The 13,869-nt window shown below is 42.1% G+C and overlaps 1 protein-coding gene across 1 annotated transcript in view; it reads left to right on the top strand.

The window, feature by feature from the left end:
* The first annotated feature begins 974 nt into the window (after positions 1 to 974).
* cstpp1 (centriolar satellite-associated tubulin polyglutamylase complex regulator 1) overlaps positions 975 to 13,869 on the top strand; it is a 323,777-nt gene continuing 310,882 nt past the window's right edge. Inside the window, exon 1 of the mRNA XM_060838596.1 lies at positions 975 to 1,140. Within this exon, the coding sequence (XP_060694579.1) occupies positions 1,098 to 1,140 (43 nt within the window). The 5' untranslated portion in view covers positions 975 to 1,097. The remainder of the gene's footprint in view (positions 1,141 to 13,869) is intronic.

Genomic DNA, 13,869 nt, shown 5'->3' with positions numbered 1-13,869 from the left:
AAAAAATGAGTTGAATGATTCCAATAACTCTAGATATAAAAATTATGTTAACTTAAAAGTTTAAAAAATTCTTAAGTTTTATTTTAGGAAGAAAAAAAACATGGAGCATGGTAAATCAAGCCCCACATTCATACAATATCTTGTTTACAGCCATCCAAGTTTCACCAGCAACTGTGGGAAGGTTTTCCTTGCCTTTAGTCCTACCAACAATTGGCATAGGTACCTGACATACCAAGCAGCATACTTGACCAGCCTGCCTTATTATAATTTGGAGGTGCCGGTGTTGGACTGGGGTGCGCAAAGTTAAAAATCACACAACATCAGCTTATAGTCCAACAGGTTTATTTGGAAGCACTGGCTTTTGGAGTGCTGCTCCTTCATCAGATAGTTGTGGAGTAGACTGAAACTGTGCTGTACATCATCTCTACAATCTTCTGAGTCAGCCACTGCATCTGTCTATAAGACATAAGAAATAGGAGTGGAAATAAGGTTATTCGGCCCATCAATTCCACTCTGCCATTTAATCATGGCTGATGGGCATTTCAACGGCACTTACCCACACTCTCCCTGAATCCCTTAATTCCTTGTCTTTGGCGTTCTATGCTTAAATCTTTTGCTTTGCCAACCTTTTTCCCACTTGGAAACCCCCTCATCCTGACTATCTCTCTCTCTCTCCCTTTCTGACCTCTGGGTACCCTGAGCCCTTTCTTAATTTCCAGTAGCACCCTGTATGTGCATGGGACATGCACTTGAATGCAAGACAGCAAGTCAACTTCTGCCATGCTTTCTATGAAAAACAAAAGGCGCACGAAAGCCGTTAGTTTGAGGGCTTTAATTGTGTTTTGAAGCCGAGCTGTGCACATCCCTGCAGCACTGGAGTGAGATTCCTGAGCAACTAGGTGCCTGGGAACTAGCTCCCTTCACGACAGGAACCAAAGCTCAGGGGCTGCGGTACTGATGCGAGGCGGGGAAATGTTTGCAGTGGCACGTTTCCGGGAGAGAGCTGCTGTTATGGTAACGGCAGAAGCCGGTGTGGGCAGTAGGTGGTGAGGAGTATTCGGCGGATTCTCTCTCTCTGTGTTGTCCTGGGCGGGAGGATGAACGCGGACCGTTTCTCAATGTCAGCAGAGGACTACCTGAGTGAGTAGAGGTCCTGGCTTCTGTCAGGATGGTCCTCCACCTGGGCCCTGGCCTCAAACGCTCTCCCTCTCTCTTCCCCTCCTCCAGAACAACCCCCTCGATCTCTCCGTGTTTCATTTTTCTAAGTTTCACTTTCCCAGTAACTTTGAGGCAAAAAACAGAGGAATTGCTGGAGTAACTCAACAGCCCTGGCAGCATCTTTGGAGAGACAGAAAAACAAAGAGTTAATGTTTTGAGCCCAGTGAGTCTTGGTAGTTCACTGTTTTGTTAATTTTTTAATCTCTCCCATTGATTCTCCCCACCCTGAAAAAAAAACAACATTTCGGAACAAAGGGAGCATCCGTTGGGGATCTGGGCATCGGGATGTTGGCAGTACCCATTGCCATTGGCAGGCTCTGTTGCCCTTGGGTGGTTTGGACCAGTTTGCCTGGGACACTAGTATCTGTGGTGGGGGCACTTTGGAGGATTAGGCCAGATTGAGACTTAGGGCTGAATGGCTTTCCCTGTCCAAATATATTCCCCCATTCAATCTCATTGTGGTCTCAATGCCATTTTCCTGTCTGTACCTCCAAGGCCCTTGATTCATTTGCTTAACAAAATATGAAAGTCTACATGGCATTATTGGAATAAAGTTATTTGTGGTTGGGTTCTAATATTGTGACAGTAATGTTCATGCACTCCTCCTCTCGCTAGTTGACTGGTTGTCCATCACCATTTTTGACTAGAGGTCGTAAGGGTAGATGGTTTTGTTGTGATGTGTTGTTTGTGGACCTGCTTAGCTCTGTCTGCGGCCAGCAATGTTGATTTTATGTTCTGTATGCAAGTAGCACTGTTGTAGTTTCAGTTAAATGCAAAGCAATGAGGGTCAATGTTGAGGATTGCTACCTGAATGTATTCTACTGTGACCCCATCTTGCTACCCTCAACTGTTGATGGTTTAGGAAACACCATGGATGATGACAAAAGTAGCTAGAATGCTGGCACATTGCTATCATCCTGTGGAATGCAGCTATGTCAAGCTGTTTCCCCTCACCATCCCCCTTATGTGGGGTATGATTCTAAATACTTAGATATTCTTTCATTTACTGTCTGTTACACAATATTAAACATGGAATTGGCCCTTTTCACAGTAATTTGATGATCAGAATCAAGTTTTTGTACCTATAACTAATCACTTAAAGTTGTTTCATCCGTTCCTTTCTGTATGCTTCTTTGATTTCATTGGCCCAGTTTACTCTGGACCCAGAATTTGTGAAGATTCCCCTTGTTTAATGATCATGTCACTTGCCAATATTTGCAGTATTTTCACCTTATTCAAGCATGGATAAGAGCACCTTTGTAATCTCACTCGTGATGCTGGTGGAATCTGAGTCTTTCTGGATGTAGGTTTGCTCGCTGAACTGGAAGGTTCATGTTCAGACGTTTCATCACCATACCACGTAACATCTTCAGTGAGCCTCTGGACAAAGCATTGCTGATGATTCCTGCTTTCTATTTATATGTTTGGGTTTCTTTGGGTTGGTGATGTCATTTCCTGTGGTGATGTCATTTCCTGTTTTTTTTCTCACGGCATGATAAATTGGGTCCAAATCAATGTGTTTGTTGATAGAGATCTGGTTGGAATGTCATGCTTCTACGAATTCTTGTGCGTGTCTGTGTTTGGCTTGTCTTAGGATAGATGTGTTGTCCCAGTCGAAGTGGTGTCCTTCCTCATCTGTATGTAAGGATGTTACAGAGGGTCATGTTGTTTTGTGGCTAGTTGATGTTCATGTAGCCTGGGAGCTAGTTTTCTGCCGGGTTTGTCCAATGTAGTGTTTGTTACAGTTCTTGCACGGTATTTTGTAAATGACATTAGTTTTGCTTGTTGTCTGTGTAGGGTCTTTCAAGTTCATTAGCTGCTGTTTTAGTGTATTAGCCCACAAACCCAACAACATTTTCATTATTTAGAACATAGAACATAGAACAGTACAGCACAGAACAGGCCCTTCAGCCCACGATGTGCCAACCCTTGATCTGCATGTATGCACCCTCAAATTTCTGTGACCATATACGTGTCCAACAGTCTCTTAAATGTCCCCAATGACCTTGCTTCCACAACTGCTGCTGGCAGTGCATTCCATGCTCTCACAACTCTCTGTGTAAAGAACATGCCTCTGACACCCCCTCTATACTTTCCTCCAACCAGCTTAAAACTATGACCCTTCGTGTTAGCCATTTCTGCCCTGAGAAATAGTCTCTGGCTATCGACTCTATCTATGTCTCTCATTATCTTGTATACCTCAATTAGACCCCCTCGCCTCCTCCTTTTCTCCAGTGAAAAAAGTCCGAGCTCAGTCAACCTCTCTTCATAAAATAAGCCCTCCAGTCCAGGCAGCATCCTGGTAAACCTCCTCTGAACCCTCTCCAAAGCATCCACATCTTTCCTATAATAGGGTGACCAGAACTGGACACAGTATTCCAAGTGCAGTCTAACCAAAGTTTTATAGAGCTGCAACAAGATCTCACGACTCTTAAACTCAATCCCCCTGTTAATGAAAGCCAAAACACCATATGCTTTTTTAACAACCCTGTCCACTTGGGTGGCCATTTTAAGGGATATATGTACCTGCACACCAAGATCCCTCTGATCCTCCACATGGCAAGAATTCTATCCTTAATCCTGTACTCCACTTTCAAATTCGATCTTCCAAAATACAACATCTCACATTTATCCAGGTTGAACTCCATCTGCCACCTCTCAGCCCATCTCTGCATTTTGTCAATGCCCTGCTGCAGCCTACAACTGCCCTCGATACTGTCAATGACACCTCCAACCTTTGTGACACCTGCAAACTTGCTGACCCATCCTTCAATCCCCTCATCCAAGTCATTAATAAAAATTACAAACAGTACATGCTCAAGGACAGAGCCCTGACTTCCAGGCAGAATATTTTCCTTCTACTACCGCTCGCTGTCTTCTGTTGGCCAGTCAATTCTGTATCCAGACAGCTAAGTTCCCCTGTATCCCATTTCTCCTGGCCTTCTGTACGAGCCTACCATGGGGAACCTTATCAAATGCTCCATATCTTTTTACTATGTACCTTCTATATTGATAATATTCAGAATTATGTCTACCAGTCCTTGTTTTGTACCATGTCTTCTTTATATTATCCACTTCTTAACCTTCCCTTCACCCTTTTCACAAGGCCGTTACTTCTGATCTGATACACCTCCTATCTGTAGAGGTATTAGCTATCACAGAACTTGCTTACAACAAAGAAAAATGCAGCACAGGAACAGGCTTTTACCCCTCCATATTAAACTGTCCTCACTTACAGGATCCATATCTCTATTCAATTCCTATTTGTGTATCCGTCCAGGTGCTTCTTAAAAGCCGCTATGGCGTCTCCTCCCATCATCTTCTCTGGCAGCTTGTTCCAGGCACTCACCACCGTTTTGTGAAAAATGTGCTTCGCACATCTCTTTTGAACTTTCCCCCTTGCACCTTGAACCTGTGTTCTCTAGTAACTAATCCCTCCACCCTGGGAAAAAGCCTCTTACTTTCCACTCTATCCATGCCATTCACAATGTTAAAAGCTTCTATCAGGTCACCCCTCAACTTCCTGCTTTCCCATGAAAACAAGCCCAGTCGATCCAAACTTTCTTTGTAGCTAAAATCCCCCATACCAGGCAACGTCCTGGTAAACCTTTTCTGTACCCTCTCCAAAGTATCCACATCCTTCTGGTAGTGTGGTGACCCGAGCCATACACAGTATTCCAAGTGTGGCCTAACTAAAGGTTCTATAAAACTGAAGCATAACTTGTCTATTCTTATGTTCAGTGCCCCTTCCAATGAAGGCAAGCATGCCATAGGTCTTTTTTACTACCTTATCTATATGTGCTGCCGCCTTCAGTGATCTATGGACCTGCACACACGGCAGTGTCTGCTCAACAATACTCCTAAGGGTTCCCATTCACTGTGTAATTTCCATCTGTATTTGTTCCAAACTGCATCACCTCACATTTGTCCAGATTCAACTCTATCTGCCGTTTTTCTGCCCATGCCTCTAACTGATCTATGTCATGCTGTATCCTCTGACAAACCTTCTTCAGTGACATAGAGATCAGAAACTGTCCTTTTTGTGCCAGCTTTCTAACCATTGACTATTCATTGCGCGGTATTATGAGTAATCCTAAATTTACCACAATTTATATACTTATACTGAAGTAGTATAACTATATAAGTACTATAAGTATAATAAGTAGTATAATCATCCTGGGCTGATAAGTGGTAAGTAACATTTATGCCATGTAAGTGCAAGTCAAAGCCCATCTCCAAATGAAAATTGAACCATCTCTCGTTGACAGTCCCATCACTGAATCCCCTACGATCAACAACATACAAGTTATCATTGGTGTGAAACTGAATAGGACCAGCCATACAGACATTGATTATAAGAGCAGGTCAGAAGCTAGGAATTCTGCAGTGAAGTGACTCAACCAAGAAAGCTAATGGAATGCTGACCTTTAGCTTGAGAACTGGAGTACAAGGGTGCAGAAGTTACGCTGAAGTGAAACTGGTTAGACCCCATGTGGAGTATGGTGAGCAGATCTGGGGACCACACCTTAGGAGCCATATATCGGCCTTGGAGGGAGCACAATATCGGTTTATAAGTATGCTTCCTGGACTTCAGGGGTTAAGTAATGAGGAGAAATTATTCAAATTAGGCCTGTTTTCTCTAGAATTTAGAAGGTTAGGAGGTGATCTGATTGAGGTTTTCAGGATATTAACAGGAAAAGACAGGGTGGATAAGATAAACTCTTTCCACTTACTGGGTATTCTAGAAGTAGAAGGCAAAGTCTGAGAAGTAGAGCCTCAATGAGACCATTGAGGTGAGGTGTTAGGAAGCACTTTGAAACACAAAGGTAGAGGTTTGGAACTTTTGTCCTCAAATGGCAGTGGATGCTTAATTTTAAATCTAAGATAGACATTTTTGTTAAACAAAGGTATTAAGAGATATTTCTTCTTTAAACAAGTTTAGTTCTTATCTCTCACCTTGCATTGCCTATTACTTTGTGCAGCAAATTAGCTAATCACTTCAACTCCTATTAATCTGATTGTTTTGATCCAAGTTGAGGAACCAAAGAGGCTTCCGTTTGTCTTTATCCTTTTTATCCACATCTACAGTGGGCTCAGTTTTGTTTGTTGTTCAACCATTACAGTTCTGTCCAATCATGTCAACTTTATTATGTTTGATGCCAAACATGTATTTTATAATGGTTTATATCCCCAGTTAAATTTTCTGCAATAGTTATTTTTGTAAACTGAGAAGTTCAGGACTGATTCTTACTAATGAAAACATAAATACCGTTGCAAATTATTTTAAATGCTGGATACAAGACCCCTTTTTGTCTCGGTTACTCTTCATGACCTGCATATACAGGAGAGATTGAAGGTAATCTCTCCATTGACTATTCATTGACATTGGTTCATCATTCCAGTTCTTAACAGTGAAGTGTTCATTCCATTTTGCTGGTGCGTTTTGCCTTTTGTATCCTCACTGAAGATCAGGTCGGAAGGATCATGCAGTGTGCGAGTATTCACTTGCCATCTGCTTGTGCATATTTTCTTTATGACTTATTGCAAATTGCAGGTCATGGATCAGTCATTTTCCTCTTCAAGTGATGTCGAGACTCCAGCAAAAAAGAAGTGTCTAATTACAATAATCTTTCAAATAAGCTGGTAGTTGCCAAAGGCAGTCATGTTGGGTTTTGTTGTATGACTTATGTGTGCCACATTTGCTTAAAAAAAAGTACTCAATTCATCAAAACGTGATTAATTTGGATTTCAATTAAAATCAAATTATATCAACTGCAGTCATTTGCAGTTTGAAAAAATTGAAAACCTGTTTCCAGGAACCTCCAATTATAAATTATTTTTTAACTTGGAGTGTTAGTTGCTGTTCCTTTGCAACAACCTGCTGAGGACCATATTTGACTCAATATTTTGTCAGACCTGAGTTTTAGCTTTCTAAGTGAAACAAGTCACTGGGATATTCTGCTGGACTTTGTCTTTAAGTAAGTTTGTTGTAATAATCTGAAGAGTATGAAAGTTTTTGAAATAACTTTTGAAAAGTGGCGATTGCCCAAGTGACAACAGTACCAGCTTCATGAATAATCCCATCAATTGTTGTCTGGCCCCATTAGGCGTTTTTCGTTTGGATTACCCACTGTCAGAATTGGAGCATGTTGCATGCCATTAAGATTGTGGCTAAGGAAGGTGAAGTCAAAGATAAGCAAAAATTAAACACTGAACTAGAGATGGACACCGCAAATGGGTTTACTTTATTTTTTATGCAACATTTTATTAGTTGTCCAGATTTTTTTCAATTTGACTTTCTCCAGTAAGAGCTAGCTGTTGGATTTACTCATCTGAACAGTTTTGATTATTTAACCAAAAACAATATTCAAATTCAACTGTGTTTACACCACATAAACTTTTACAAGATCTGACTGAATTTCATGAGCATTGATGTGATAGCATGGGATGCAGGAGTCATGGGCTAGATGAGCATTTATTGCTAGTACCTAATCTCCCACAGGGAAATTAAGAGTCAACCACATTGCTGTGGGTTTGGAGTCACATGTAGGTCAGACCAGATAAGGATGACAGATTTCATAGTAAACCAGTTGTGTTTTTACAGCAGTAGACAGTAGCTGCATGGACATCATTAGACTGGCTTTTCCTAAAATTCTGGATTTTTAAAAATTGAATTCAAATTTCATCCTCAACTTGCGGTTCTGGATTACTAGCCCACTAACATCACAAACATAAAGAAAAGGAGGGCTTGAAAATATTTGGAACCCCCTCCTTCCTTCCTGCCCTTGGCCAAAGGGAGTTAGACATGCCCCAGTGTCACAATCTCTGTAAACATTCATACTTTTTATATTTCTGCCCACTTGAATTTGCTCCAATCTCTTTCAACTCTGGCAACAGTAAATCCATAACAATCTCCGGCCGTATTCTGCAGAGGATAATGGTTTTCAAGTGGAAATGAATACTATCCTCTATCCTCAACTCTGTGCATGTGCAAAGGAAGAAGCTGGAGTCAGTTTGTATTTTGCATAGGTTTTATTGGCATGCCTTAGTCTATCATAAATGTTTACTATTTTTCTCCCGATCATCACCTCTTCCAGGTGGAGACTGCTTGTTAAAAATCGGTGTTCCCATTGTTATCAGCTATTCTTGATCATACCTAGAGTAAGCTCACATCCTTCTTAACTAACTCTCAGCATTTGTAACATTAGCAGCTTGTGCTAATGATTCCTGCTCCACTGTGGTTTAATACCTCCAACAAATCATGCATATTACATGCTGTTTCTGCTTGTGCAACACTTGTTAGGAGCTTTCAATAACTAATGAAAGATGACCCCCATCTACCCCTCACTCTGGATTCTTGTAGGGCCGAAGCAGGGACCTTGCAGAAGTCCTGGCGCCATATTTGGCATCCTGGCTGATGAAGATGAACTCTAAGTACTTTCTTTTTATTCTTTTGTACATCAAAATGGCGCCAGATTGTGGCAACAGAGCCCTTTTCATTGTATCTCCCTAGATATATGTGACAATAAATCATTCATTAATTCATTCATTCATTGCATGTAGAGCCCTGGGCAAATGAATCATGCTGCATTTACCTAATTAAAATATGTGTACCCATTCTGTTTGCATATAGATCAGCCTGCAACCAAGTTAAGTAAAACAGTCTTTTGGTGTTACCCATAAATATGTATGTTCACATCTAATAGGTTCTGTTGATAGATGTTAAACACTGAGTAGTTGAAGGTAATAAAGTAAACTGGTATTGATCTGTTTTTTAATACTTCAGTTGATATATGTATATTTGTATATATTCAAGCCAGCCCATACTGGCAGGGATTGTTTAGAGTGGAAAAAAATAAGTTGGTGTGGCAAGCAGTAAGCAGCTTTGATTAGAGCATTCTAGGCTCTGTGTATTCTTCACAAATACTTGAAGGTCCTCTAACAGTATAGATTGTTAATCCAGGTTGTTAGTAAAGCTCTTATTGCTCGACAGCTCCAAAACTGATTCTTGTGGGAGTCCAGTAATTAGTTATTGGCTACCATGCAAAGCTGCTACTATTATGATGATTTATTGCATTCTGTGTGTATTCATGCACCTAGTCCTTTATCTAGCCAAATATCTCTGGCAATCCCCAAAAAAAAGCAACCTTCTGTTCTTGAAAGATCAAATACACATCAATTAGACTGCTGTCATCCACCAAGTCAGGAACCTTTTTTTAAGAAAAATGGGTAAACTCATTGCAATCATTAATGTGCACCCATTTAGTCAGTAATTTATGACACTACATATATTGTGACACTTTTTTATGAAGATGAACTTACGTAATTTTGTTGCTCCTTTCTAAATCTTTAGTGCACATCTTCACACAATTGAGGCTCCTTTTGTATCAAAGTGCACAGTTAGGTGGATTAATTTTTGTGAACACAAATTATGATAAACTTTTTGAGAGGCCTTTTTGCAGGTTTTTCAGAAGTACATCAATGTCCTGTTGTAAGTGGTATATATGTTAGAGATATGTATCAATGCAAACAAAAGACAGCACTAGTAATAAATGGTGCTTCGCAGTGACTTCTGAAATTTGGATCCGTATAAAATGTCAGGAGATTTATGATTCTGTCCTTGAGGAGAAAAGGTATGCTATCTATTTCTAAAACAGAAATAAGCAGACCAAATAAAGATACAAAGCAGGGACTACCACATTTGGAATTGGCGGCAAGGAAAAGGTGCTCTTAGGTACCAAGGGCAAGTGGGCAGTGATATTGTCAGAGAGCAGAGTGCTTGACTGTTCTTGTGTGGAACTGATTCATCAAGAAAGAAAGAAACACAGTTATGGTACTAAGCCAGTATATAACTGAAACATAAAATAAATATGTGGAGCAAGTTCGGAGCAGCGAGAGGCGGGAGCCGGGAGGAGGTGATGTTGGTGCGAGGTGATTGTCCGGAAGGCCGGTAAGTATATTTAAACTTTTTATCTTCAGGCCAGCAAGGGAAGAGTGAGCAAAGGATTTCTGGGAAGGGTAAGTAGAACAGTTTATATTTGCGTGGTTCCGTTACCCGAGACACTACTCGGGTAGTGACTCACACCCATCCTCCTCCTCTAACCTAAAAAAAAGTTGTGGGAGCCAGATTGACAAGGTAAGGTAACTAGTTTATTTTCTAATTTTTTTTTGGTAGTCACTTCGGGAGTTAGAATAGTGGGAATAGAGTTTAGAGCAGTGGAATGTTCCTCCTGCAGAATGTGGGAAGTAAGGGTCACCACTAGTGTCCCTGCTGACTACATCTGTGGGAAGTGCACCCAACACCAGTTCCTCGAAAACCGCGTTAGGGAACTGGAGCTGGAGTTGGATGAACTTCAGGTCAGTTGGGAGGCAGAAGGGGTTATTGACAGGACTTACAGAGAGGTAGTCACTATCCAGATAAAAGAAAAAGACAGATGGGTGACAGTTAGGGGACAGAAAGGGAACCGGCAGGCAGTGCAGGGATCCCCTCAACAATAAGTATACTGTTTTGGATACTCTTGCAGGGGATGACTTACCAGGGGAAAGCAGTGGGCACCTGCTGCTCAGAAGGGAAGGGGGAAGAGGAGCAGAGCAGTAGTCATTGGAGACTCAATAGTTAGGGGGACAAATAGGAGGTTCTGTGGGGATGAGAGTGACTCACGGTTGGTGTGTTGCCTCCCGAATGCCAGGGTTCGTGATGTCTTTGATCGTGTTTTTGGGATCCTTCAGGGGGAGGGAGAGTAGCCCCAAGTCGTGGTCCACATTGGCACCAACAACATAGGTAGGAAAAGAGATGGGGACTCGAGGCAGAAATTCAGGGAGCTGGAATGGAAGCTTAGAGCTAGGACAAACAGAGTTGTTTTCTCTGGTTTGCTGCCCATGCCACGTGCTAGTGAGGTGAGGAATAGGGAGAGGAAGGAGTTGAACACATGGCTATAGGGATGGTGCAGGAGGGAGGGTTTCGGGTTTTTGGATAATTGGAGCTCTTTCTGGGGTAGGTGGGACCTCTACAAGCAGGATGGTCTTCATCTAAACCAGAGGGGTACCAATATCCTGGGTGGGAAATTCACAAAAACTATTAAGGTGGATTTAAACTAATACAGCAGGGGGATGGGAACCAAAATTGTAGGACAGGTACAGAAGAGGATAAGAGTAGGGAGTTCCAAAATCAAGTATCTGACACTGGCAAGCGAGAACCTGGTTTGAAGTGTGTGTACTTCAATGCGAGGAGCATCCAAAATAAAGTGGGTGAACTGGCAGCGTGGGTTGGTGTCTGGGACTTCGATGCTGTGGCCATTACGGAGACATGGATAGAGCAGGGACAGGAATGGCTTTTGCAAGTTCTGGGATTCCGATGTTTCAGTAAGGACAGAGAAGATGGTAACAGAGTGGGAGGTGTGGCATTGTTGATCAGGGACAATATTACAGTTGTAGAAAGCATGTTAGCAGACTTGTTAACTGAGGTGGTATGGGCTGAGGTTAGAAACAGGAAAGGAGAAGTCACCATGCTGGGAGTTTTCTATAGGCCTCCGAATAGTCCCAGAGATGTAGAGGAAAGGACAGCAAAGATGATTCTTGATAGGAGTGAGAGAGGCAGGGTAGTTGTCATGGGGGACTTCAACTATCCAAATATTGACTGGGATCACTACAGTATGAGAACTATAGATGGGTCAGTTTTTGTCCAGTGTGTGCAAGAGGGCTTCCTGACACAGTATATAGACAGGCCAACAAGGGGTGAAGCCATTTTAGATTTAGTACTGGGTAACGAGCCCGGTCAGGTGTTAGATTTGGAAGTAGGTGAGCACTTTGGAGACAGCGATCACAATTCTGTCAGGGTTTACTTTAGTGATGGAAAGAGATAGGTGTACTCCACCGAGCAAGAGTTACAGCTGGGGGAAGGGAAATTACGATGCAATGCGGAAAGATTTAGGAAGCATAGAATGGGGAAGGAAACTGCAGGAGATGAGCACATTCAAAATGTGGAGCTTATTCAAGGAAAAGCTCCTGTGTGTCCTAGATAAGTATGTACCTGTCGGGCAGGGAGGAAGATATAGAACGCGTGAACCGTGGTTTATTAAGGAAGTAGAATCCCTGGTCAAGAAGAAGAAGAAGGCTTATGTTCGGACAAAACATGAAAACTCAGGGCGCTTGAGGGTTACAAGGAAGTCAGGAAAGACCTAAAAGAGTTCAGAAGAACCAGGAGGAGACATGAGATGTTGTTGGCTAAGGCTTTCCATAGGTATGTCAGGAATAAAAGAATGACGAGAGTTAAATTGGGGCCAATCAAGGATAATAGTGGGAAGCTGTGTGTGGAGTCAGAGGAGATAGGGGAAGCACTAAATAAATATTTTTCTACAGTGTTCACTATAGAAAATGAAAATGTTGGCGAGGAAGATACAGAGATACTTGCATCTAGACTAGAAGAGGTTGAGGTTCACAAGGAAGAGGTATTAGGAATACTGCAGAGTGTGAAAATAGATAAGTCCCCTGGGCCGGATGGGATCTATCCTAGAATCTTCTGGGAAGCAAGGGAGGAGATTGCCGAGCCTTTGGCATTGATCTTGAAATCATCATTGTTGCAGGAATAGTGCCTGATGTGGTTCCCTTGTTCAAAAAGGGTAGTAGAGACAACCCTGGTAATTACAAACCAGTGAGTCTCACTTCAGTTGTTGGTAAAGTGTTGGAAAAGGTTATAAGAGATAGGATTTATAACCATCTAGAAAAGAATAATCTGATCAGGGACAGTCAGCACGGTTTTGTGAAGGGTACGTTGTGCCTAACGAATCTTATTGATTTTTTTGACAAAGTGACTATACACTTTGGTGATGAGAGTAAACCGGTTGATGTGGTGTGTATGAATTTCAGCAAGGCGTTCGATAAGGTTTCCTACAGGAGGCTATTATACAAAATGCGGAGGAATGGGATTGTGGGAGACATAGCAGTTTGCATCAATAATTGGCTTGCTGAAAGAAAACAGAGGGTTATAGTTGATGGAACATGTTCATCTTGGTGTCCAATTACTAGTGGCGTACCGCAAGGGTCTGTGTTGGGTCCACTGCTGTTTATCATTTTTATAAATGACCTGGATGAGGGCTCAGATGGGTGGGTTAGTAAATTTGCGGACGAAACTAAGGTAAGTGGAGTTGTGGATAGTGACGAAGGATGTAGTAGGTTGTAGAGAGACATAGATAGGATGCAGAGCCGGGCTGAGACGTGGCAAACGGAGTTTAATGTGGACAAGTGTGAGGTGATACACTTTGGACGGAGTAATGGGAATTCTGGATCAGTGGTGCTGGAAGAGCACAGCAGTTCAGGCAGCATCCAACGAGCATCGAACTCGACGTTTCGGGCAAAAGTCCTTCATTCAATTTCACTGCTCGTTGGATGCTGCCTGAACTGTTGTGCTCTTCCAGCACCACTAATCCAGAATCTGGTTTCCAGCATCTGCAGTCATTGTTTTTACCTCAGAGTAATGGGAATGCAAAGTACTGGGCTAATGGTAAGATTCTTGGGAGTGCAGATGAGCAGAGAGATCTCGGTGTCCATGTACACAGATCCCTGAAAGTTGCCACCCAGATTGACAGTATTTTGGCCTTTATTAATAGAAGGATTGAATTCTGAAACCAGGACGTTATGCTGCAGCTGTGCAAA

This window comes from Hemiscyllium ocellatum, chromosome 18 (genome assembly GCF_020745735.1).
Source record: "Hemiscyllium ocellatum isolate sHemOce1 chromosome 18, sHemOce1.pat.X.cur, whole genome shotgun sequence".
NCBI lineage: Eukaryota > Metazoa > Chordata > Chondrichthyes > Orectolobiformes > Hemiscylliidae > Hemiscyllium > Hemiscyllium ocellatum.
Note: the sequence above shows the minus strand (reverse complement) of the source record. Positions and strands in the feature narration are given on the sequence as shown.